The following is a 27,856-nucleotide window of genomic DNA, read 5'->3' as shown; positions in this document are numbered from 1 at the left end:
ATGCCTCAAAGGCATTTATTTCATTTATCTTTAATGTTTGCTTAAAGTAATTCTTTTGTATGTATTTAAGTTAGAAAGAACAGTAAAAAGAGTTAAAAATGTTAAGAAGCTTTAATTTTGAAGGTGAACTTGCTAATAACCTCACTTCCTGGTGGGTTACCTGTATTGCTTCATTTCCTGTTTAATTCCTCTTCCTGGTTCTCTAAGAGGGAGAGTGACATGTGGTCTTGCTCTGAGGCTTATCCACAGCCATCCACTTGGGAACATTGTTCAGGCAACGCCGTAAGTGTATATATTTCACGATGAAGGTGTTAAAAAGGCATAAATAGTGGTATTTGTGAAAAATTACATTTTATTTGTGATTCATGGAGGTTGATTTGTACATGTTAAAAAAGGCAGTTTTGATGATCATTACTGTTGCTAAAGCTAACACGAAGGTGTAAGGTCACATTTTGAGTTATTTCGTGATGCAATATTTATGTAAACGATCATTTTTTCTATTCTGTATTTCTTTTCAACTACAGTTTTCACCGCTTGTCAAATGAAGATTCTGAGTAAAAAGTCAACTCTACTCGGACTCGTGTATTCATTGACAGAGGTTTAGCTTGGTGTTTGATCAGAGTTGCTACACTCTGCAACAGAACACTACACCTATGCCATATTTTTTTCTTGCAAGGCATAGCAACAACCTCAATACATGAGAATAAATGGACCAATAGAATTATAAATAACTTGTCTAAAATGAGACCATATAAAGTAAAAGAGTTTTGCCTTAAAAGACAGACGCTCCTCCTACCTGCTGTTCAAATCTCATCATTGCTATGTTCAGCCATTCAGAAAAAACTTGTTTTTAAAGAAAGCTAGAACAGATTGTGGGTGAAGCAAGGCTCTTGTAGAAGACAACACAAGACAAGACAACACTAGATACACAAATAGGCCCAGTGAACTCGGGTAAAAATAAACTGAGGTGAAACCAATGAGAGCAGAGCAGAGAAGATGATTACAGATAAAAGCTGGAAATCAAAGCAAAGCAACAAAACTAACCTCACAAGTAAAACAGGAAAAAGACAAAAGATAAACAACAATGCACTAACTTTTTTTCTTTGTCTGTTTTCTGAACGCTGGATAATTTTCTTTAATCAAAACTCAGAGAAACACAGAGACTAGTGGGCAATAAAAAGATGAGACACATAAAGACCACTAGCAGCAGCCATATTAAAATGAATGATGTGAATGTACAAACTAAAACTACTCTGACTATTCTGATGTAAACATTAGGTGGCCACAGAAAGACACTCTTCAAATAGACCTGTTCTGGCACACTGTTTTTAACCCTCAACTCATAAAACTATAATATTGTCAAGCTGTATGGAAACCTGGACACATGCACAGAGCACAGTGGTAAGATTAAAAAGAAGGAATTATTCAATAGGCTGGCAACAGGCTTTTCCTCAGAAACATGTTGGTAAAAGGTGAATTATCAATAATTCAGTGGTTGACTCTCCCTCGTGTGTTTCCAGACAAAATCCTCTCGCACAGTTTCTCCTCAGGGGTGGGTTTCTGGACAAAGAAAAAGTAAAGCGAACAATGATAACAAGGCAACAACAGAGAAGCAATAGTTTGGATCCAGGCTTCCTTCACAACATGCAGTGCAACAATCTGGCAGTGTCTGAGAAGATCCAAGCTTTTAAACCCCAATGGGAACTAATCCAACGGCTCAGGTGAAAGATTTGACATGTGGCCAATCGGGCGGAGACCTCTGACACACTCAGACTCTAGAATATAAAAAACACACTCATCCAAACAGCACACGGGGGAACGTGACAAATATATTTAGATGAACTCTTTGTCAATTGTACAAAACAGTTTACATGTTTGTTTGCTATTTCTTTTTCTTTTACATTTTCATATCATGTACATCAAAACACTTTAATGCCAGCCTTAGTAGTTTATTTCTCTCCAGTATCAAAATAGCACTGAAATACTGAGGCAGATGCTGGTGTCCAACAATGTCAGTTGTCAATAAAGAAAACCATTAAAACCATTAAAACACATATTAGATTCATCAAATGTAACTTCTCACAAAAAGAATCTGTCGGAGAAACAAATAGTCAACAAATTAAATAAATCCACTAATAATAATATCGATTGCTAGAAGGTTAATTAATTAAGGCATCGTGTTTTAATTGAGGTTAAGTAGCAGTATGAACAATTAAACAATGTATATGACAGAAGAGTTCAGCATAGAGAGGAAGATGGCAAACAGCAGATTACTACAACTGAGAGGAATACCTCCAAACACTACATCTACCTGACTTTAACAAACACATTTTGTCGACACTTTATACATGCCAGGAAACCAGAACAGCATCAAAATACAATAACCACAAAAACACATTTAGTCTTCCTCTGTAAACCCCCCATCATGTTGTATATTTAGATTTATTCATTTTAGTACAGACCAACTGGTGCAGATTCAGAACCAGTGAAATAAACTAAAAAGACAGACGTCAATATCAGTTTCATTTCTGTCTTACCAGTTAAGCAGTCTAATTCTGTATGTGTGTTTATTCAGATTAGCATCAAATGCTGAAAAGAACTGCATTAAATGTGTTTTAGGTTCTGTGGGAGTCATTTTTAGGCTAGGGCTTCAAAGTTAGTGCAACAGTACATGTCACATTACCCTTCCTGTTTCATTTCTTATGCCTACAGAGAGAAAGAGTGAGTCTACATAAGAACATCAAAAATACCATCTAAAAACTATTTGTTATTAGAAACCTTAAAACAACTGCAAATGCTACACTGATGATATTAACTGAAATTAAAGATGTGGCTGTGCAATCCAGTCCATAGCAGCCACAAACGAAACAAAAACAAAGGAAAAAAAACATAATGAGAGAAGTATACAGACAATCTGACCAATAATTTACACTCTCTCTCTCTTGCTGGAGTTCTTACAATATGTTTATTTTGTTTTTAAGGACAAAACCAACATCAGTGAGCTCTAAAATAGTTATTATTTTATTATTTATAGATAATTTACTTTTTATTGGTTTTATCATCTTGTTTGAACACACTATTTATTTCTTTATAGTTAATTTGCATCTCTGTGTCAACACTATGAAACCATTTGGGGATCAAACTTTAAATGAAATGTAAATTATAAAAAAAACACACAAAAGCTAACAGTAATAAAATGTTTAACTTCATAATTAATCCCATTGTCAACACTGTATTCTTTTGAAATGACACCCATAATTTCTCTGAGGTGCCTCTGTTGGTATTCTTCACTCTATGAACAGAAAAAACAGACAGCACTTTTTGAACATTTTGGGAAATATACAGTTTGCTAGCAGATAAATCCCGTCATGTCCAAGCTGAAGTACTTTAAATCTTGTTCATGCAAAAACTTGTTGCTCATGAGGAAACTTTTTATATTATACTTTAATATACTTTTGTTCCCTTTTGTTCCCTACTGTATATAAAATATGAAGGTAATTTGCCTTAAATAATTGAAGCTTAGTTATATGTGCCCAGTTTACACATATAAATAGAATTTTATATTCTATAATTTTCTGTAATGTTATTCCAGAGCCATAAATTTATAATTATCATAATTTGGAAAAAAATATTACTAGTAAATAAAATAAAGGAGAATCCAACTTTGATTTGTCTGCAAATGATGGCCTAGATATAAAAATGAATGTAAATGTTAACAGATAATGTAGTACTTTTGTTAATCTTCTTTCACTAAGCTTAAAAATCTGCAGAAATTATATCTTGATTTTTAATTAAAAATCCACTAGAGATCCAGTATCTCCAAAAAACAAAAAAGCTCAGATTCTCACCAGCTCTTCTTTGAGTGTAGAGAAGTAAAAATCCCATGACGATGAAGGCCACAGCTACTCCGGAACAACTCACAACAATTACAGTTATCAGCAGCGTCCCTGCAATGGAAACATTTATTAGCAAAGAACGCTATCATATGAAAGTTTTTGTTAACACACACCATTCAGTTAAACTGCAGGAAGGTCTTGAAGACATAAAAATCTGGATGGCCTCTAACTTTCTCCTTCTAAATTGAGATTAAACTGAGGTTATTGTACTCAGCCCTGAAAATCTTAGAAATATAGTATCTAACCAGACTCTTACTCTAGATAGCATTACCTTGGCCTCTAGTAACACTGTGAGAAATCTTGGAGTCATTTTTGATCAGGATATGTCCTTCAATGCACATATTAAACAAATAAGTAGGATTGACAATATGTAGTATTTAAAAGTAGAATGGGAGATATGTGTGTCAGCAGGTATAATATATGACCGATTGTGCTTGTTAACATAGCCAGTCTACCTGTTTTTTCATCTTGTGGTGATGGATCCATTGGATGTATGTTATCTGAAGAAATGGGTATATACAGATGCTGTCTGTCTGAAATGCAAAAAAACATACTGAAATCTACATATGTGTCATCGCTTTACGTAAAGTGTCTCAGAATCAGTTTACAGTTTCATCACCTGATACATGTTTCTCTGAAGTTGGCGTTATGGGCATTCCTGCAACGGTAGTAAATACACAAAAGTAGTACAAAATGATAATGGGACAAGAGTGGCAAACACTTACTTTGTACAGTAATGGAGGTTAGGTTACTGTATGGAGAGCCTGACCCTCCAGGTTGTGTCATAAAAAAACATAAGGAATACCAGTTTTGTCACCCGGAAAGATGGTTACTAAATCCATGGTTCTTTTTCCATTCTTTATATTTCCCCCTAAAAACACATTTAAAGCTGAAATATTACAGCACAAAATTTCTGTTGTTAGGATGCTGTATCAGTATATAATGTGATGAAAAAGAAGGTCACTTACTTTGTACTGTAATGGTCGATGTGCTACTGTTCCGAGACTTTAACTCTCCAGGTTGTGCAGTGTAAAAACAGATCACTTTAATTTCAGCAGGTGTCCTGAGATTTGCCATCTCCAGCAGCGTGGTTGCTGTCAGTGTTGTTAGACAGGAAAACCCTTTCACCGTCCCTCCACTCAAAGTGTAGAAATAACATTCAGGCACAGAAACAGATGAAGGAGTCTCACAGTTCAGTGTGACTGACTCTGTCTCTGTGATCACCAGTGGATTAACGATGAGTTTAGGTGGAAGGGGAGCTGAAAAGTTGAAACATTGAATACAGTTAGGATCACATCTGTGCCTGACCATCATGCATTCTTTGCTTTCACACATTAAGATAAAATCAGTACTTTGTGGTAAAGCCGCTCACTCACTTTTGATGATGATGGAGGAAGAGTCACTGTAAAAAGAGTTTGACCCTCCCGTCTGGGGCGTGTAAGAACAACTCACTTTAATCTCTGCAGGTGGTCTGACACCGGCCATCTCCAGAAGTTCAGTTGCTGTCTGTTGTGTCAGACAGGACAACTTTCTAACAGTTCCTTTACTCGAAGTGTAGAAATAACACTCTGAAACCGAAGATGGAGCCTCACAGTTCAGTGTGACTGAATCCATCTCTGTGATAGCTGATCTACTCACTGTCAGTGTAGGTTGGAGAAAAGCTGCAGAGACAGATTATAACATATGTGTCTGGAATAGGTATAGGGTGGTTTTGCTGCTTATTGTAATACTGCAACTAAAAGTAATATTTTACAGTCATATTTACTCACATCTTATGGTGAGTGGAGACACATTACTCATTGGAGACTGATATATAAAAAGGTAAAAACAGGTCACTTTTAATGTAACAGGTGCACTTTGATGTGCAAGTGATAGCATTTCAGATCCAGTCAGTTTCTGCAAACAAGAAAATTTCTTGGCAAGTTGTTGTCCTGAAGTGCGAAAATAACAATCAGATATAGAAACAGATGGTGGAGTCTCACAGTCCAGTATGACTGAGTCTGTCTCTGTGATCACCTGTGGTCTCACTTTCAGTTTAGGAGGAAGAAGGGCTGAAAAATTGAAGTTAGGTAATTATCAGAGTCAGCACCGAGATGTAAATGATTCAGGTTCATGTATATACTGTAATTGCAATATATATGTCAGAAAAGTTACGTACCATTTATGGCGATGGTAGATGGTTCACTGTCAAGAGATGTTAAATAAGACCCATCACGCTTTGCAACATAAGCACATCTAACTTCAACCGCAGCAGGTAAAGTCTTTCGAGCCATCCTCAGCAGCATAGTCCCTGTTAGTGTCTGCACACAGGAGGAGCCTGTAGACACTGTTTGACTTGCAATGTAGAAATTACACTGAGACACAGAAATAGATGATGGAGCTTCACAGCTCAGTGTGACTGAGTCTGTCTCTGTGATCAGGGATTTACTCAGAATCACTTTTGGCAGATTAAAGGCTGAAAAGTTAGAGGCGAACATAAGTGAATGAAATACAAATAATATCCATGATGATGACCAAGAAACATAATACTAGACTCAGTGACTGACCTTGTGCTTTGATATCATCAAAGAAATCTGTTGGAGAAAGAACTGATTAAAAACAAAATGTTAAAAGATTGCTTCTCCCACTAAGTGTATTTCTGTCAGGCTAATATAATATACTGTAATTACATAAACATTTAATATTGTTTAAAAGCAGACATTAAAAAGGTATCGGGTTAAATACAAAACCATTTCAAATACAAAGAAATGATAAAACGTTGAACTTACAGATGAGGATGACAAACAGCAGATGTCCAGCCATGATGAAGAACCTGAATACTGTGACTGTGAAAACTACACCTATCTGAGTTATATGTAAATGTAGTTTTCATACTTGTTATATTTACTGTCAGGAAACCACAGGCAGCATCAGAATATATCATATTCAAAAGTCTACAAAAATACATATAGGCACTGTTTCCATTGCCAATAGCAACTTCATGTTGTGGCCTCATGTGGTGTTTGTGTGAAATAAGTCTGTGAAGGTTCTCAGTCATCTAGGTCATGGTAGTCTAAAGAGCTTGGAAAGAAAAGCATCTGGACTTCTTTAAGTTCCTTGAGGACATTTCACCTCTTATCTGAGAAGCTTCTTGAGTTCTAAGGTCAAATGGTGGAGAGTCCCAGATTTAAGTCCTAGGGGAGTGTCCCCCAAGGGGGTCATGAACCCCCTGTTGATTTTCTACCTAATCACACGTGCCAAGTTGTGAAAACGGGTGTAGGTCACAATTAGCCAAGGTTTTGCGTGAACCCGCTGTGAAACCTAGCCCCACCCTATCATTTGATTTCCTCTGTTCAAAGATGATCGTTCACAGTGGCAGTGAACAGAGGCGGTGGTTTACGACATCAGCTGTCTGCCATCTATAATCCAGTTTTGAGATCCTTTCCTAGACGGCTTAACGCCCACTCACATCCTGCGCCTGTTGACTTCAGGAAAAAGATGAAGACAATAAACATATTGGACCTATGTTTATTATTCATCCCATAGATGTGATGTAGAACAAGAAGACGGACAGACCCCTCTCTGGGCATTATCATAATCATTTTGTTTTTTTGTTCTTTTTTAACGTACTTGAAATTTTTTTGTACTGGAATAAAATCAAGTGTAAAATCCACACTTTTGCCAAGTGCCCTGTTGAAACTTATTTTATTATACTTAACAGTTATCCTCTTTCTCTTAACAAAACTGTCTTTTATAAAGATATAACACATTTGGGGGTCAGTGTAAAAGAAAGGCAGCTGTCAAATGTGAAAGTGAGGTCAGAGGTCAAATTTGACATGATATTTAAATGCAAACTATAATGTGATATTTAGAATCCCAATATACCAGTATTATTTCCTAAAAGTGGCCAACACACACAAAGGCAGCAGAATTTAAAGCATAGTTTTAGAGATAAAAGACATTTCATTAAAGTTTGACTTTGCTTGACCTTGAAGAAGAGGTCAGATGTCAAATAAGGTGATATTTAGAATTCTCATATCATTCCCTTTATGTTTTCAGTACAACATTGCAGTAAGGAACATAGTTTTAACCCTCTGGGGTCCAGGGTATAATTGGCCGTTTTTAACTACTTTTGATTTTACCTTTAAAAACTGTTTATCTTGCCTTGTTTGGTATCATTATTTTCAGCAAAACCTCAAATATCTGAAATTTGAGTTATTTTTTCATTTTTTCATACAATATTAGCACAATTGATCTAAATTTAGACAAAAAATCAAAATCCGAATAGAAAAGTTATATATTTTTTTACTGTAAAACCCACAAACATGTTTAACGAATCATTTTCATAACTTGAAATTCAAATAGAAATTGTATATTTCTAAAACTTATGCACAAGTTTTGCAAACAACAAAGTTATATGGTACTATTTACCTAAAAATGCAGCCAAGGCCTCAGGCGTTTTTTATATAGCCATTTAAATCTATTTACAGAACAATCAGGTGTGCTGCATCAAATAAGAAGTCACACAAATTATTTGTGCCAGTCCAAAAAAATAGTTTATGTTCAGTCTTAAATTGGTCATGTGATTTTGACGCGTCTTTATCTTTATAGTTTGATCTTGCTTGACCTTGAAAAAGGGTTATCAGTCCCTTTATGTTTTCAGTACAACATTGCAGTAAGGGACATAGTTCTTAATAGCTCTTTATTGCATTAATATCACGTTGACCTTCGAATCAGTCTATTGATCTTGAATGAGAGGTCAGAGGTCAAATCTGACATGACAATTTAAGTCTTTATACGGTACTTTCTATATGCTGACCATACACACGACACTTGTAAGAATCAAAATTTCTAAGCTATAACCTTACTTTCAAAAAACAAATAAAAAACGATCTCTGTGCACAACCTTACAAAGAATGAATCTGTCACAAAAAAACAAACATGCTGGGGCTGATGTAAATATATGAAGTATAGAAATAGAGGCTAGAGAATTTACTTCATCAGTATGTGTACAATAAAATTTTAAACAAATTTTTTTCACGGTCACGCTTTTAGAGAACATGAACAGAAATTAATTTGCACAATGAGACGGTTTCCCTTTTTAGTATTGAAGTACATCCATTTTTTTTTTTTTACTTTACTTTACTGAAATCACATAAATTACCAGAAAGACAGTGTGTCACGGCGAGTGAGAAGAGCCGTGTGGAAAAGGAAAAGGAGGATCCAAACGCAGGCAGTCGTGAAGGTGTGAAGGTGATTTATAGAACACAAAAAAGAGAGGCAAACGGCAAAATGGAGAACTAAACTATACTGGGACAACTAAACTACTGAGCACGAACAAGAACACGAACCTGAACATAAAGGATGGAAGACGATGGTACATGATGATGACGGCAGGGAACACACGGATGAAACATGGTGGATACGCAGCTGGGAATAATCAACAAGACGAGACAGAGGTAAAACTGAACACACTCACATGAGACGCAGACCTTCACAATAAAACAGGAACAAGAAACCATCACACTAAGACGCAGACTCGACATAGAGAGACAGACAGAAAATGACACATGAAACTAAACCCACACAAAACATGAGAACACAAATCTTAAACCCAAATAAACAGAAACATGGAACTCTAATAATAATAATAATAATCATCGCACCCAAAACCACAATAATCATTCGAAAAATAAACTAACAATCAAAACTCAAAATACTGGTTCGAAACTGACCCAGAACCGTGACACAGTGTAACATGGCTTTATTTGTTCTTGTTTTAAAGCCAATGATCTTTAAGAAAAATACTTGTTAATTTACAGTTTTGTTTTGTCTGTCTGTCTGTCTGTCTGTCTGTCTGTCTGTGTGTGTGTGTGTGTGTGTGTGTGTGTGTGTGTGTGTGTGTGTGTGTGTGTGTGTGTGTGTGTGTGTGTGTATCTACTGTGTCCAGAAGAACAAAACATATCCTGTTACAAAAATATCTTGAACATAATACAGAAAATATTTAATGCAGCTGGCATTTGTGGTATAGGACTATATTTCATGCTGTACCCTCCATGCTCACTAGAAACTTCTTAGGTTTACATATCTCCCCTGCAACGTAATACTGTCAGTAATGCATGCAGACGTTGCAGGCAATTTTTGCAGCAATTTTTTTGTCATTTTTTATTAACATTTTTTATTAACATTGAAGCACATGATGAGGAAATTTTCTCACATGCACATATATTCTTCTTCTCTTAGTCTTTAGTTAGATCTTTGTCTGGTTTTCCTCAGTGCTGTTTTAAATAATTTTTCTTTAATATAAATGTTGGCATTATTAATGTTGTATAGGAATGAATGCTGACAACCTTTGCTATGCAAAATTCTCAAATCCTTCAACCTCACTGACTATTGACATATAACTGTGATTGTAATTATTATAAACTGGTTTCAAACTGATAGTCTATTTTATAAGACTGATTAAACTAAGAACTTATTAGAATCTCCAAATTAATGGTTAATCAGTTAAAAATAGCCTAATTGCTTTATTGGTTTTTCTTCTTTTAAAGGTGGTGCCCTTATTAAGATCATTCTTAACAAGGTAGATAAACATAAAGAAAGCTCCAGCATTTTTGCTGGCACTGCCCTTGTGAGACACATTAATGACAGTATATAAAAGACTCCATAATGTTCTACAGAACACATTATGTAGAACATAGAAATGCTACTTGAATAATACTGCACTGGTAATACAAATCTCTGGGCTGACACCAGAAAGCAAGCCATGCACATACAAAATGTTAAATTGGGTTTAATAATTCTCTATTAATCTTTTGGAAATGATGTCTTAAGTAGAAATATTATCTAAGTGAGATTCCTACAAAATAAATAAAAGAAAGAAAGAAAGAAAGAAAGAAAGAAAGAAAGAAAGAAAGAAAGAAAGAAAGAAAGAAAGAAAGAAAGAAAGAAAGAAAGAAAGAAAGAAAAATATTTTCCTGTCTTATCGATATGGCTTGAGTGTGTCAGTCTTATCTTCTGTTTTTTGCCAGTTAAATATTTTTTAATGTGTTTCAGCGTGCCTGTAGAGTGCTGTATGCCAGGTCTGTTTTCATTGTAGGTGTTTCATCTGGCTCCTCGGGGATGCTGGAGTAAAAGTAGTATGTGGCAGACTAGAACAAAAATAGAGCAAAAGTTATTTGCATCTGCATTTTCTCTGTATTTAATACATTAAATGCTGAGGATGCACTTGTCTCACTTACACTCTCAGTTTGAGACTCTTGTCTTTTGAGTTGATTAGACCCTGTGAGTAATACAGAACCAGAGTTACCTTTATTTCACTTTGTATGTCTATGCATAAAAATATAATGTGTATGAAATAGGAAAAGGTCTGAGGACCGTGCTATAAAGCAAAATTATTGGGTTAGCAAGGTAAGTTGAATATAAACAGGAGATTTTAATGTCTTTTAACACCTACATCGCTATGGTAACCTATGCTGAACACATCACTGGTCCACACCAGTATTTGTATGAAATTTTGGCTTAAAATTGGCTGGAAGTGACATATTTTCACTAATTCTTTTTTTAATAGTATCCTATAAATGCAATATAGTTTTACTACAATTTATATATAAACATGTAAAAAACAGCAGTAAATACAGCCGAGAAAATTGCATGCCATATTGTCATGGCATGTATTCATATTCAGATGGTGAAGCAGAAAATATATAACCTTTTTTATGCTTGGTCCTATTCTTTTACCAAACATTTGCTTTGGCACTCTTGTAATTGCATCTTCTAGAATTGTCATGGTTAGTGCCATGCAGCGGGCAGGAGGGAGGATCCAAATGCAGAACTCAGTAACAGAGGGTTAAGCTTAGGGCGCAGCTTTATTGCTCTTCATGGAATTTAACACTTACAAAAAGAAACCAAAACCTAAAACCTAAACTAAACTGGTACTGGAAAATAGACACTAAGGAACATGGGCTTGAAACATGACGGGAGAAACACAGCACAAAGAGAGGGTACGATGTGACAACAAGCATGGGATGACATAGGACTAAAATACATGACGGAGTAACCAGGAAATGGCAGACAGAAGGGAAACAGCTGGTACTAACTACACAGACAACACGGGGAACAGAGGCCGAACACCAGACTGTCAAAATAAAACAGGAAGTACATGGAAGAAAGATAAGCTCCACGTTTCTTACAGAGTGTTTAGAGATTGTTTAAATAACTATCAGTGCACCATCAAGGTAGAAAGAGCAAATTATTTCTCCAAGATCATTACTAAGAATTCTGGTAATCCTAAAGTTCTATTCAACACAATCAACTCTGTCCTGCATCCCACCACTTCAGCCATATCTGAGACTGCCTCACACACGTCTAAGGATTTTCGAAAGTTCTTTACTGAAAAAATTGATAATATCAGACCACATATCCCGCTCTCATCCCAAGACCTTTCTGAACCACCTATATGGTCATTCTTTTTCTCCGAATTTAAACCAGTTTCATTATCCCATCTTACTAATATAATAATGCACATGAAACCAAATACGTGCCCCTTGGATGTGTTACCTACACCATTTCTCAGAGATGTGCTGAAGACAGTCAGCCCTAACATCCTCATTGTTGTAAATGGCAGTATCTCAAATGGAACTGTTCCTCATTTGTTTAAACAAGCTGTTGTCCAGCCGCTTCTAAAAAAAACTGGTTTGGATCTGTCAGTTCTTGGCAATTTTAGACCAATCTCTAAGCTGCCATTTTTGTCTAAGGTTCTCAAAAACGTTGTCCTCCGAATTATCCTCATTCTTAGACACACATAATATTCTGGATAAATATCAGTCTGGTTTCAGAGCCTTCAACAGCACAGAGTCTGCTCTATTGAAGGTGTTCAATGATGTGCTTTTAGCTGTTGACTCTGGAAAAAGTACAGTTTTGATTCTTTTAGACCTGAGTGTATCATTTGACACTGTCGACCGCACAATCCTATTAAACCGGCTAAAGACATGTGTCGGGATTCAAGGCTCTGCTCTAAAATGGTTTGCCTCTTACCTGGAGAGCAGATCATACTCTGTGATGCTGGGTAACAAATACTCTTCCCCAGCTTCACTAACTTGTGGAACACCTCAGGGCTCTATTCTGGGCCCTGTCTTATTCTCCTTATACATGCTCCCTTTAGGCTCCATTTTTCAGAAACACCAGATCTCCTATCACTCTTGTGCAGATGATACACAGTTCTACCTCTCTCTAAAACCAGGTGCCAATGGTACACTGCAGAAAGTCTCAGTGTATGTCTTAGCAACATATATTGCTGGATGTCTCTGAACTTCCTCAAACTAAATCACGACAAAACCGACATTATAATTTTCGGTAAGCAGGACTCTATTAGTCTTATAAAGAAACAATCTGGGTCCATTATCAGCTAATGTACAACCCCATGTAAAAAATCTTGGTTTCATATTTGATTCTACCCTCAAGCTGGACAAACAAATAAATTCAGTTGTTCGTGGCAGTTTTTTCCAACTCAGGAGCATTTCTAAATTCAAAAATATCCTGTCATCTAAAGACCTGGAAACCCTTTTCCATGCCTGCATATCATCACGTCTTGACTATTGTAACTCTCTCTACTTAGGCATCTGTCACTCCAGCCTGTCCCGCCTGCAACTTGTTCAAAATACAGCTCCTGACGGGTAACAGAAAAAGAGAGAGTATTACTCTGATACTCGCATCTCTACATTGGCTGCCAGTTAAATATAGAATTGATTTTAAGATATAATTATTTGTTTTTAAAGCTCTCCATAGTTTGGCTTCAGGTTACATTTCAGATCTTCTTAGCCTGCACTTACCCACTCGAACTCTGCGCTCCTCCAGTAAGATGCTGTTATTAGTTCCACGCTCCCAGTTCAAATCTAGAGGTGACAGGGCTTTCTCCATTGCTGCCCCGAAACTCTGGAACAGTCTTCTCCCTTTCATAAAATCCTCTTCATCTTTGGAAGTCTTCAAATCAAACTGAAGACCTACTTATTTTCTAAGGCTTCCGGATCTCTCAGACACCTCTTTTATTCTGTTCTAACTATTCTGGTCATTTATCTCATTGGATGATGTTTGCATGTGTATACACGTATACATGTATTTTATCTTCACGTATGTGTGCTTGTGTGTGAATGTGTACATTTTTGTATATGTAGTTGCATATTTCCATGTACACATATACTTTTTACAAACATATATAGATGTCTTACAATGTTTCTATAGTGTTTTCATTTTATCTATTTTAATTCTTTTTATCATATTATCCCTCTGTTCAGCACTTTGGCTGACACTTGATGTCTTTTAAATGTGCTATATAAATAAAAATGACTTGACTTGACTCGACAGACACAGAGACCCAGACTAGACACTGAACAGAAAGAACACAGAGTACAGAGACAGGAGCGACAAGAGACACGACTGACTGAGGAACAAGAAGACAAACATAAGGACAGAACTAAACCTACACTAAACATAGGGGCACCAGAACTAAACCTAAGAACTAGAATTAACAGAGCAAAGAAGGACTAGAGCGCTAGGAATAAAAAACAGAAACCAAAACACTAGTAATAAACACTGGTCATTATATTCTTCATTTCCAGTTAATACTTGTACAGCTGCTGTTATTGTATGTATATATCTATTTATATTTCTTCATACATTCTTATATAGTTCTATACTGTGTGTTGTGTATTTTGTTGTACAGTTATTTTATTTTTCAACTTTAATTTTTATATTTTATTTTATTCCTTCCTAGTTAAATTTACCCTTTTTAATTTTCATATTTATTTCCTATCTTATTCATAGCCTTTTCTTTTTTTCTTTAGGTCACGAGCAGTTGTCTAAGCATTTCACTGCATATCGTACTGTGTATGACTGTGTACGTGACAAATAAAATTTGAATTTGAATTTAATCATAAACATTGATGAAATCAGACCACAGGTGCACTGATCCAGGACCGTGACAAGAATACAGATTAGAAAAGTGATCAGTTACATTTGTAGACTGTCACCATATCTATTTGATAAATAAAATGAATGTCACTTTGATTTAGTGACAAACTACAGTAATCCCCATGTCTGCTTTATTGTTTAGGGTCATGCAGTCTAACCTTCTAGAGCTTTTCCATACAGCTGTTACATAAACAGCAGCACCAAGAATACACTGAGTAGTAATACAAATAGATTAACATGTTTATTTTAGTGCTCCATGCGCTTGTGATGATCTTGTGAATGGTTGTCATGATGACAATAACCATTGTCATGACACCTGTTATCTCCAGCTGGGGTTTTAGAATCTTTTAAGTCCACTAATGCAAATAAATTCTGGCTATGTTGATCTTGGTTTGTAGTATACCCCTCTGATATTCAAACAATAAGATGGTTTTGTTGTTTAAATGCTTTGTTCATTCAATTATATCATTTTGGTTCCTCATCAAAATAATCTTAATTGTTATACAACTGTAACAAACCTCAGACCAAAATTAAAAAAGGAAACCTGTGAGCACAAAAGCAGCAACTCACCGTTAGGTGGGTCATCAACAGGGACTAAACTGGTCATACTGTAGACTTCAGAATCATTTGGAGACATCTTGTTTGATAACAGAAGAAATGGAGAAGAGGAGAAGTCATGAATGACTTGCAACTAAGTACATGAATTATTAGTAGATACAAGGAATTTTATTACAACAAAAATAAGAAAGAAAAGTACCCATCCTCCTCGGTCAGTTTTTTTTGTGCTTGAAGAATTACCTACAACAAAAGGCAAAACAAAGTCAGCATATAAAACTACCATACAAAAAAACAACAACACTCAAGGACATTGTGGTCTGCTGCACGGCTGTGAGGGAGGCAGTCGCACCTGGATGGCATATGCAATCATGCCTCGCCAGCTTTAAAGTCTTTATATATATATGTATGTATGTATATATATGTATGTATGTATATACAGTGGGGCAAAAAAGTATTTAGTCAGCCACCGATTGTGCAAGTTCCCCCACCTAAAATGATGACAGAGGTCAGTAATTTGCACCAGAGGTACACTTCAACTGTGAGAGACAGAATGTGAAAAAAAAATCCATGAATCCACATGGTAGGATTTGTAAAGAATTTATTCGTAAATCAGGGTGGAAAATAAGTATTTGGTCAATAACAAAAATACAACTCAATACTTTGTAACATAACCTTTGTTGGCAATAACAGAGGTCAAACGTTTACTATAGGTCTTTACCAGGTTTGCACACACAGTAGCTGGTATTTTGGCCCATTCCTCCATGCAGATCTTCTCGAGAGCAGTGATGTTTTGGGGCTGTCGCCGAGCAACACGGACTTTCAACTCCCGCCACAGATTTTCTATGGGGTTGAGGTCTGGAGACTGGCTAGGCCACTCCAGGACTTTCAAATGCTTCTTACGGAGCCACTCCTTTGTTGCCTGGGCGGTGTGTTTTGGATCATTGTCATGTTGGAAGACCCAGCCTCGTTTCATCTTCAAAGTTCTCACTGATGGAAGGAGGTTTTGGCTCAAAATCTCACGATACATGGCCCCATTCATTCTGTCCTTAACACGGATCAGTCGTCCTGTCCCCTTGGCAGAAAAACAGCCCCATAGCATGATGTTTCCACCCCCATGCTTCACAGTAGGTATGGTGTTCTTGGGATGCAACTCAGTATTCTTCTTCCTCCAAACACGACGAGTTGAGTTTATACCAAAAAGTTCTACTTTGGTTTCATCTGACCACATGACATTCTCCCAATCCTCTGCTGTATCATCCATGTGCTCTCTGGCAAACTTCAGACGGGCCTGGACATGCACTGGCTTCAGCAGCGGAACACGTCTGGCACTGCGGGGTTTGATTCCCTGCCGTTGTAGTGTGTTACTGATGGTGACCTTTGTTACTTTGGTCCCAGCTCTCTGCAGGTCATTCACCAGGTCCCCCCGTGTGGTTCTGGGATCTTTGCTCACCGTTCTCATGATCATTTTGACCCCACGGGATGAGATCTTGCGTGGAGCCCCAGATCGAGGGAGATTATCAGTGGTCTTGTATGTCTTCCATTTTCTGATGATTGCTCCCACAGTTGATTTTTTCACACCAAGCTGCTTGCCTATTGTAGATTCACTCTTCCCAGTCTGGTGCAGGTCTACAATACTTTTCCTGGTGTCCTTCGAAAGCTCTTTGGTCTTGGCCATGGCGGAGTTTGGAGTCTGACTGTTTGAGGCTGTGGACAGGTGTCTTTTATACAGATGATGAGTTCAAACAGGTGCCATTCATACAGGTAACGAGTGGGGGACAGAAAAGCTTCTTACAGAAGACGTTACAGGTCTGTGAGAGCCAGAGATTTTCCTTGTTTGAGGTGACCAAATACTTATTTTCCACCCTGATTTACGAATAAATTCTTTACAAATCCTACCATGTGGATTCATGGATTTTTTTTTTCACATTCTGTCTCTCACAGTTGAAGTGTACCTCTGGTGCAAATTACTGACCTCTGTCATCATTTTAAGTGGGGGAACTTGCACAATCGGTGGCTGACTAAATACTTTTTTGCCCCACTGTATGTATGTATATATACATATATATATATATATATATATACATATATATATATACATATATATGTATATATACATATATATATACATATATATACATATATATATATATATATATATGTATATATATATATATATATATATATATATATATATACATATATATATATATATATATATATATATATATATATATATATATATATATATATATATATATATATATATGTATATATATGTATATGTATATATATATATATATATATATATATATATATATATAAAAAAAAAAAAAACCCAACACGCCCCTGCGGGCGGTTTATCCTTCAAGCTCGGGTCCTCTACCAGAGGCCTGGGAGCTTGAGGGTCCTGCGCAGTATCTTAGCTGTTCCCAGGACTGCGCTCTTCTGGACAGAGATCTCCGATGTTATTCCCGGGATCTGCTGGAGCCACTCGCCTAGCTTGGGAGTCACCGCACCTAGTGCTCCGATTACCACGGGGACCACCGTTACCTTCACCCTCCACATCCTCTCGAGCTCTTCTCTGAGCCCTTGGTATTTCTCCAGCTTCTCGTGTTCCTTCTTCCTGATATTGCTGTCATTCGGAACCGCTACATCGATCACTACGGCCGTCTTCTTCTGTTTGTCTACCACCATTATGTCCGGTTGGTTAGCCACCACCATTTTGTCCGTCTGTATCTGGAAGTCCCACAGGATCTTAGCTCGGTCATTCTCCACCACCCTTGGGGGCATCTCCCATTTTGACCTCGGGACTTCCAGGTTATACTCGGCACAGATGTTCCTGTACACTATGCCGGCCACTTGGTTATGGCGTTCCATGTATGCCTTGCCTGCTAGCATCTTGCACCCTGCTGTTATGTGCTGGATTGTCTCTAGGGCATCTTTACACAGCCTGCACCTGGGGTCTTGCCTGGTGTGATAGACCCCAGCCTCTATGGATGTTGTGCTCAGAGCTTGTTCTTGTGCTGCCATGATTAGTGCCTCTGTGCTGTCTTTCAGTCCAGCTTTGTCCAGCCACTGGTAGGATTTCTGGATATCAGCCACCTCCTCTATCTGCTGGTGGTACATACCGTGCAGGGGCCTGTCCTTCCATGATGGTTCCTCATCTCCCTCCTCTTTCTTGGGTTTCTGCTGCCTGAGGTATTCACTGAGCACTCGGTCAGTTGGGGCCATCTTCCCAATGTATTCTTGGATGTTCCTTGTCTCATCCTGGACTGTGGTGCTGACACTCACCAGTCCCCGGCCCCCTTCCTTCCGCTTAGCGTACAGCCTCAGGGTGCTGGACTTGGGGTGAAACCCTCCATGCATGGTAAGGAGCTTTCTTGTCTTTATGTCAGGCCTATGCAGAACAGCAGTGGGGACAGAGCATCTCCTTGGTAGATCCCGCACTTGATGGTAACTTGTGCTATGGGCTTGGAGTTGGCCTCTAGTGTTGTACGCCACATCCCCATTGAGTTCCTGATGAAGGCTCTTAGGGTCCCATTGATCTTGTACAATTCTAGGCATTCCAGTATCCAGCTGTGGGGCATTGAGTCATAGGCCTTCTTGTAATCAATCCAGGCAGTGCACAGGTTGGTCAGTCTGGTCTTGCAGTCTCGGCTGATTGTTCTGTCTACCAGTAGCTGGTGTTTTGCGCCTCTGGTGGCTGTAGCTCAGGTGGTAGAGCAGGTCATCTACTGATCGGAAGGTTGGTGGTTCGATTCCCGGCTTCCCCTAGTCTGCATGCCAAATATCCTTGGGCAAGATACTAACCCGAAATTGCTCTCCGATGCATTCATCGGAGTATGAATGTGTGTGGATGTCAGTTGTGCTTGTGCGAATGGGTGTGAATGGGTGAATGCACAAGTTGTGTAAAGCGCTTTGAGTGCTCAGAAGAGTGGAAAAGCGCTATATAAGAACTAGTCCATTTACCATATATAGGTGGGCAGATTATATATATATATATATATATATATAGTACAGCAACCATTAGTAAAGTGTATGCTGAAAAGCATGGAAACGTGGCTGGGTCTGCCGTGGATTTATTACACACATAATACCAAAGCTGATTAAATATTTAATTAATTTAAGTCATTGTGGATGTGACAGTGTTGTTACATGCTTTCATCTGCTTTCATCAGCAATCTGTCATTAAGCTTCTCACATACCGGTTTACATCCATCCAAACAGGTTTAAAAAAAACAAACAAAAAAACTGCCATTTTGTGGCAGCTGCTGTCTATTCACTTATAAATCAGAATGATACTTGATACCAGACCTACTCAAATCTATATGGGAATGGGCATTCTCGTGCGTGTGTGATAGAGGTGGGCAGATTGAGTTAAATATCAATGATATACTAACGCAGTTGAATGAATACGTGTTTCTATCCAGTATGTATGCACTCCACTGAACTGTGTTAACCCTTGTGTGGTGTTCGTATTTTTGTTACTCAGCCAGTGTTCATGGGTCTGGTGGACCCGCTAGAGTTTTGGCTTTCCAAATTAACACTATCAAACAATTTTATGTTAAATTACTCAACAGATGTTTACTTCATCCCAATTACAAGCCATATGAACAGCAAACATGGTTAATTTTTTCCCTTTACCTTTGTTAGATCACATTTATGAATTAATGTGCTTCTCGTTTTTCTTTTATATAAAATGTTATAAATAAATCAGTTATAATCAAGTGGAGTGAGTGGAAAGACACAACACATTTACACGTGAAAAAATAATTAATTGTTTAATTTTTCTTTTGAAAAAAACTGAACACAGGTCTCACAGACCCGAACACCATACAAGGGTTAAATCAATTTTTCTTTTTTTTTAATGAAAACTGAAAAAACATACACGTTGAAAAATATGCAAACTTTTGTCTGTTGCTTGTCACGTCAATTCTTTTTACCCTATGCTGGGCGAGTTAATATATTCACTGGTGTGTTGAAGCAGTGAGGTACAGAGTGTTGGCGCCGAGCAGCTGAAACATAATGCTGAGTCTTAAGGAGGAATAAGAAAATTGTCATAAAGCGTATAAGTATGTAAGAGAAGTAAAAGATACGGAGGTAAGAAATCAGTCGGTTTATGAACAGAACGGCGGTGGAGCTGGTCGGTCGATTTTGTGTATAAACTTTTTATAATATAGTGTGATCAGAAATACTTCAGACTGTAGAAAAGGTTTGAGGCTTTACATGACATAAGGAATTGTTACTGTCCTTACCATTTCTTTTCACACAGACAAGAGCCATTCCCAGTGAGATGATGCCCACGATTACACCAAAACCAGTTGCAACTACAGGTAGTTTATAAGCAGAAGGTACTGGAAAAGCATAGACCACAAACAAGTGTCAGTCTTACTTCCAGTTTTGGTGAAAGTAAAGAAGAAAGACATCTACTGTTAAAAACCAACAAATTTCTTATTTTATGGTCTTGAGAGTATGCTGAGTGACATGTAGGCAAAGAACAAACTTCACTGATATGCAAAGCAAAACCCTCCTAGTATGATGAATACACAGTGCAAGGAAATTTCGCTCACCTGAAGATGTCCTTGGTGTGGTCACAGAAGAAGTCGTCCCTGTAGTGCTGAGCTTTGTAGAAATTGGGTCTACTGAAATGTCTATGGTTAAAAACCAACAAATCTCTTATTTTACGGTCCTGAGAACAGCAAAGTATGTTGAATGGCATGTAGGCAAAGAAGAAACTTCACTGATATGCAAAGCAAAATCCTCTTAGTATGATGAATATTCAATTTAAGGAAATTTTGCTAACCTGAAGATGTCCTTGGTGTGGTCACAGAAGAAGTCGTCCCCACTGAAATGAATATCTCTAGATGTCAAAAAACACCACAGCAATTGACCTAAGCATTTTTATTTACTTATAAACATCTTAACAATAATTGTGTTTCTCCTGATTGTGTGACTTGTAAAGTCCATAGATAGGGGAGGAGAAAAGGTCAAAGTGTTTTTTCAGCTGCAATAAAAGAAGATTGTGTAGTGATTGTTTCATTATTTAAGTTTCTTGTGGATTCACCACAAAAGGCATTTTCTTCCACTACTGCAATACTGCTATACAACAGCAAAGTGTCAATGTTTTACAATTAGTCCTACAACACTTAAACAATGTTGTAGGGCTTTAATAATGATTGAGTGATTCGAATACTTTGATTATAAAAAACTCTCGACACAGTCTTTGCTTCGATGCTTCCTTTAACACGCGGCTCTGTAGTGCTCCGATGTATTAAACGATGTAAACACAACTAGAACAAGACCTGCAATACAAAAGTATTTAGAAGCAGTGTGTGAATAAAAGGTTTGACAACATTGATCCCACACACACTGATAACACAATAGCAACAGTGATGATGATGCTGACACAGTTTAACATGCAGCCGGAGTTTGTTTATGCGCGAGAAGTGGAGGCGTTACTGAGACAGTGAGGTCAAGGTGAGTGAAACAGAATGTTTCTAATGTCAAAACAGCAGCGATGTTCCTGTAATCACCATTAAAACCTTTACTTTAGCGTGAGTCCGTCATCAAAGCACCTGATCAACAAACTCTGGCGTGAAGAAAAACAAACTCTGCAGCTGCTCCATCCACTGCTATTTGTTTTAAACACAGAAAGAAATCTGCAGTAAGCCTCCAGAAGTACTATTAAAATATGCAGATGATCTGTTAACTGAGTCTGAGACCAGACTGGTTAAATCATACAGCTTGCTGAAGGCTGACGGTAACAGTCTTATTTCACATGGAAGTGGTACCTGCAGCAAACAGGGGCTAAAACGTATTAACTTGAAGACTCTTGTAACATTTTTCACACTGAAAGTGAAATCATATCAGATAATGTGCTAATTAAACTGCATTAATATTTAAAAATATAGGAATAAAAACTTTTTAAAAACCTAATAAAAATATAAATGGGCATTTAAACTCTGATCCACTGACCTGAGAGCTATTAGGTTGGACACTGAAATATTATTAATATTAATTATTAACATCTAGACCATTGTATCATCTGTTTTGTGCCGTAGTTTAGATTACACATATATCTTGTTTTGTTTTATTGGACCTTTGACTGTACTTTAAACTATTTATACATTTTTTAATTTAAGATAAAGCTTTCTTAAAATACATTTTATATAAATACAAACACACACACACACACACACACACACACACACAAACACACATATAATTTACATATAATTTACAAATACAATTTTTTTGACAGATCTTATATCTTATATGCAATAAACTTTATAATTTCTAAAATAGAAGCTTACTCAATTACTAAAATAATTGGTAGCTGAAGCCCTATGATATTGTTTTGCTGTCATCTGATGTCAGTACATAACACATAATGCACTGTAAATACATCCATCAATACTCAGAATTCTGCTCCCTGGATGGAGTTAAATTAATTCAAGATATAGGCAGTTTATTCAAGGATGGAAATATGTATCACCTCCTAATATCTGGTGCATTACATTATTAAAGGTAAACAGAACCCTATAAACATCAGGCTTTAGCTTCCCTTTTTGGTTTGTAGAAATAAATGCACATCCTGTAATGAGGTATAACAGAGAGCAGCGCATTGTGATCACTTACTTTGTATGTTAATGAAGGATATGTTACTGTGAGGAGACTGGTATTGTCCCCCTTTATGCTGTGACATGTAAAAACATGTCACTACCACCTCAGCAGGTGAACTCTGCTGTGCCAAAGAGAGGAGCTCAGTTGCTGTCAGTGTCTGCAGACAGGAGATGGACGTAGATTTTCTTCTTCTCATGAAGTACAAAAAACACTGAGTCACAGAAACAGATGATGGAGTCTGACATTTCACTGTGACTGAGTCTGTTTCTGTGATCATCATTGGATTCACTGTCAGTTCAGGCCGAGGGGCTAAAAAAAATGTAAAGATTTCTCAAGTTAATTAAAGAAATGTTTCATTTATTTGAAAATAAAACCTAATAAGAGAAATATATGTATGTTATGCACATTTACATTTTCCTCACACCAAACAACCGACAAGTTGAGAGAAGTTGTTTTTTCTACTGATACCGTTGCCAAACATCCTCATATTAGTTAACTGCATTAGTATTTACTCACTTTGTATAACAGCTGTAATTTCTGACATGTTACTCAGTGGAAAATTTGTTTTGAATTGACTCTTAAATTCAAACAAATTGCAGTTCATTTAAGAATGTAACATCAGTTACATGTAAATGAAAAACTTTATAAAAATCAGTTTTTAGTTTCATTCTTTGGTTTATAAAAGCTAAAACTTTATGCACATACTGTACAGAGGTATACTGTAGAGCCGCATGTTATGATCACTTACTTTGTATGCTGATGGAGGACGTGTTACTATGCAGAGACTTATGTGGTCCTCCTTTATGTTCTAATGTGTAAAAACATGTCACTTTGACCTCGACAGGTAAACTCTGCTCTGCCATAGAGAGCAGCTCAGTTCCTGTCAGTGTCTGCTGACAGGAGATGGACGTAGATTTTCTTCCTTCCATAAAGTGCAAAAAACACTGAGACACAGGAACAGATGATGGAGTCTGACATTTCACTGTGACTGAGTCTGTTTCTGTGATCATCATTGGATTCACTGTCAGTTCAGGCCGAGGGGCTAAAAAAATGTAAAGATTCTTTTTAGTTAAATAAGCAAATCTTTCATTTACCTAAAAATAAAATATATTAAGTGAAACTGATCTGAGAGTTTTACTTTTTAAAATGATCAAGTTTAATACACATTTCACACAATTTCTTCCCACAACCCTTAAGTTGAGAGCAGCTTTGTTTTTTGTACTGATACTGTAGACAAACATCCTCACATTAGTGCACTTCAGCAGAATTTACTTACGTTGTATGTTGATGGGTGACATGTTGCTCTCTGGAGATTTCTGTATATAAAAGTAATAACAGGTCACTTCAGCTGTAAGAGGTGAACTTTGACGTGTCCATGACAGAAATTCAGACCCTGTCAGAGTCTGCAGACAAGGAGCTGCTTTATCAGGTTTATGTCCTGAAATGATGAAATAACACTGAGACACAGGAACAGATGATGGAGTCTGACAGTTCACTGTGACTGAGTCTGTCTCTGTGATCATCTGGGGATTCACTGTCAGTTCAGGCCGAGGATCTAAAAAATGTAAACATTTGTTGAGTTAAATAAGCAAATGTTTATTTTATTTAAAATAAAATCTAATAATAGAAACTGTTCTGAGAGGTTTTTTCCTGATGCACATGAAAATTTTCCTCTTGACTCACAGCGTGATCACTTACTTTGTATGCTGATGGAATATCTGTTACTGTGAGGAGACTGGTATTGTCCCCCTTTATGCTGTGACATGTAAAAACATGTCACATCCACCTCAGCAGGTGAACTCTGCTGTGTCATAGAGAGGAGCTCAGTTGCTGTCAGTGTCTGCTGACAGGAGATGGATGTAGATTTTCTTCCTCTCATAAAGTACAAAAAACACTGAGTCACAGAAACAGATGATGGAGTCTGACATTTCACTGTGACTGAGTCTGTTTCTGTGATATTCTTTGGGTTCACTGTCAGTTCAGGCCGAGGAGCTAAAAATGTAAAAATTTGTTGAGTTAAAAGAGAAAACATTACATTTATTTGAAAATAAAATTAAAAAAACTACTCTGAAAGTTTTAATCTGATGCACATTTAAACCTCATATTACTGCGTTCGTTGCAGTAGCATTTACTCACTTTGTATTGTGATTGGTGACATGTTACTCACTGGAGATTTATATATATAAATGTAATAACAGGTCATTTCAACTGTTACAGGTGAACGTTGACGTGTCCATGACAGAAATTCAGACCCTGTCAGAGTCTGCAGACAAGGAGCTGTTCTGGCAATTTCATTCCCTGCAATGATGAAATAGCACTGAGACACAGAAACAGATGATGGAGTCTGACAGTTCACTGTGACTGAGTCTGTCTCTGTGATCTTCTGTGGGTTTACTGTCAGTTTAGGTGGACGGAGATCTGAAAAATTCAGGTACATGTTAGATTAATTAAGCACATTCGCATCTATATTATATTATTTATATTGTAGATTTATAATAATTACATTTAGATTCATAATTATTGCAAGTACTCAGATAATAACTAATCATCCCCATAATTACAATTGAAACATATTATAAACTGTTCATGTACTTTTGTCACTCACTGTTTATGTTGATGGTGGATGGCTCGCTGTAAGGAGATGTATGTTTAAAAGTATCAATGTGTACAGTGTAAAAACATCTCACTTCAACCGCAGCAGGTAAACTCTTATGTGCGATCTTTAGTAGCTCAGTCGCTGTCAGTGTCTGCACACAGGAGGAACCTTTGGACAGTTTTTGGCTTGCAGTGTAGAAATCACACTGAGACACAGAAACAGATGATGGAGTCTGACAGCTCAGTGTGACTGAGTCCGTCTCTGTGATCGCAGGTGGACTCACGCTCAGTATAGGTGGAAGACTGGCTGAAATTACATTTACACAGATGTTATGTTGAATATTTTATATATGCACAAAAAGTATTCATGATGACATGAAACTACGACTGACCTTGTGCTTTAATTTCATGAAAGGAATCTGAAGAAGGAAAGAAGAAAATACAAAATAGAATCAACAATAAAAAGATTCAAAATGTAAACTTGTGTTAGAGGTAAACATGCTAACACCTAACAGTAATAATAGGTGAGACTATATTTAGTAATAGCTGACATGAACAATGAATCATAAGAAGTTTAACTTACACATGACAACGACTAGCAGCAGGAGATCAGCCATGATTAAAAGAACAATGTGAAGGTGCAGAACAGACTACAACAGTCTGACTGCTCTGACTCTCATGTGCATTAAATGTTAATTTTAGAACTTGTTTTCAGGAAAACCACAGTTTTCACAGTGTCACACTAACTGGCCACAGTAAGACACACGTCACATACTGAGAACCTGCAAAGATACACTTTTTAAACCCTCACACATATAACTAGAATATATTTAGTAAACCTTTTTATAGGCACATAACAGTTAAAGTGTCTGTTGATCACTTTTGTGTTTCTCATACATGTTTATTTCTACCATGGCAGAACGATTAGTGAATACATGCTTTATCATGTATGTCAAAACAAAAGTAATTTGCTTTTTAGTAAATGGATTATTAATGAAATTTTGAGATGTTGGTAAAAATGGTTATAGAAATCTTTAGACACAGATGGGGATACCATTTCCACCTGATTATCAGTATAGTTTTTGTGTTTGTTCACCAGCCATGACAAAACTTCCTTTCAAGTAAAAATGCATTTTAGCATACAGTATAGCTTCAGCTAGAGTTCGTATAAACTATACAGCAGGGGTCTCATTACTATAAACCATGAATGCCTATGCCATATTTTTTTCTTCTAAGGCATAGCAACAACCTCAATATATGAGAATAAATGGACAAACAGAATTATAAATAACTTGTCTAAAATGAGACCATATAAAGTAAAGAGGTTTGACTTCGAGGACAGACGTATCTCCACCTAACTGCTGTTCAAATCTCCTCATTGTGATGTTCAGCCAATCAGAAGAAAGTTTGTTTTAAAGGAAGCTAGCACAGGCTGTGGGTGAAGCAAGGCTTTTGTAGAGGACAAGACAAGACCATATACACAAATAGGCGAGTGAACACGGGTAAAAGCAAACTAAAGTGAAACTAATGAGAGCAGAGAAGCTAATTACAGACAAAAGCTGGAAGTCAAATGAAAGCAAGGAGTATGAGAAAACTAACCTTCCAAGTAAAACAGGAAAAAGACAAAAGATAAACAACAATGCACACTAATTTTTTTTTCTTTGTCTGTTTCCTAAATGCTGGATACTTTTTTGTAATAAAAACTCAGAGAGACACAAATAGACCTGCTGTAGCACACTTTTTGAAACCCTCAACCCATATAATGATGATATTGTTAAGTTAAATGGAAATCTGGACACAAGCACAGAGGTGATCTTAACAGGAAGGAATTTATTCAATAGGCGAGCAACAGTCTTTTCCTCAGAAATATGTTGGTGGAAGCTAAATTATGTACTATAAATGAGCTGTCTCTCTCTCATGTGTTTCCAGACAAAATCAAAAGTAATTTTGAACTAATTGTCTCTAAAGACCTGCTAAAATGTTAATTTAACACTCTTTTGAGTGTTAAATGAACATTTTTGACAGTGTTATATTTCTAACAGTAACCTAGTCAGTGTTAAAGATTAACAATGGCTAACATTAGCAGTGTTGATTCTCTAACACTGTAAAGTTACTAGCATGTTTAGTTATTTTCCAGTGTTAGAAAATCAGCACTGCTCAGTGTTAGTCATTGTTAATCTTTGTCACGTTCCCCTAAAAGGGTCCAGGCGATTAGGGAAAGTAACAAAAAGTGTCCA

At 37.0% G+C, this 27,856-nt stretch overlaps 2 protein-coding genes and 1 pseudogene across 3 annotated transcripts in view; all 3 read right to left on the bottom strand.

The window, feature by feature from the left end:
- LOC147330724 (uncharacterized) overlaps positions 1-6,698 on the bottom strand; it is a 61,940-nt gene extending 55,242 nt beyond the window's left edge. The window contains exons 1-5 of the mRNA XM_086294070.1: positions 6,665-6,698; positions 6,443-6,484; positions 6,055-6,351; positions 5,666-5,947; positions 4,865-5,155 (exon numbers count right to left, since the gene is read on the bottom strand). Of these exons, the coding sequence (XP_086150196.1) occupies positions 4,865-5,155; positions 5,666-5,947; positions 6,055-6,351; positions 6,443-6,484; positions 6,665-6,698 (946 nt within the window). The remainder of the gene's footprint in view (positions 1-4,864; positions 5,156-5,665; positions 5,948-6,054; positions 6,352-6,442; positions 6,485-6,664) is intronic.
- A 4,229-nt stretch (positions 6,699-10,927) lies between these two features.
- LOC147330721 (uncharacterized) overlaps positions 10,928-27,856 on the bottom strand; it is a 43,000-nt gene continuing 26,071 nt past the window's right edge. Inside the window, exons 6-9 of the mRNA XM_086294069.1 lie at positions 15,601-15,641; positions 15,414-15,480; positions 11,117-11,157; positions 10,928-11,026 (exon numbers count right to left, since the gene is read on the bottom strand). Coding sequence (XP_086150195.1) covers positions 10,928-11,026; positions 11,117-11,157; positions 15,414-15,480; positions 15,601-15,641 — 248 coding nt within the window. The remainder of the gene's footprint in view (positions 11,027-11,116; positions 11,158-15,413; positions 15,481-15,600; positions 15,642-27,856) is intronic.
- On the bottom strand, positions 21,303-26,236 carry LOC147330723 (uncharacterized; annotated as a pseudogene). Its single transcript, XR_015128975.1, has 9 exons — positions 26,203-26,236; positions 26,012-26,038; positions 25,630-25,926; positions 25,161-25,442; positions 24,723-25,016; positions 24,301-24,579; positions 23,773-24,066; positions 23,036-23,333; positions 21,303-21,405 (listed from the first exon to the last, which is right to left on the bottom strand). The product of XR_015128975.1 is annotated as an uncharacterized LOC147330723 (transcript).

The sequence above is a fragment of the Aulonocara sp. 'chitande type north' Nkhata Bay genome, linkage group LG5 (assembly GCF_057382095.1).
Source record: "Aulonocara sp. 'chitande type north' Nkhata Bay isolate Kocher_YH1m ecotype deep benthic linkage group LG5, A_spYH_male_GT1.1, whole genome shotgun sequence".
In the NCBI taxonomy this organism is placed as follows: Eukaryota; Metazoa; Chordata; class Actinopteri; order Cichliformes; family Cichlidae; genus Aulonocara; species Aulonocara sp. 'chitande type north' Nkhata Bay.
This window is presented reverse-complemented; position numbering and strand designations above follow the sequence as displayed.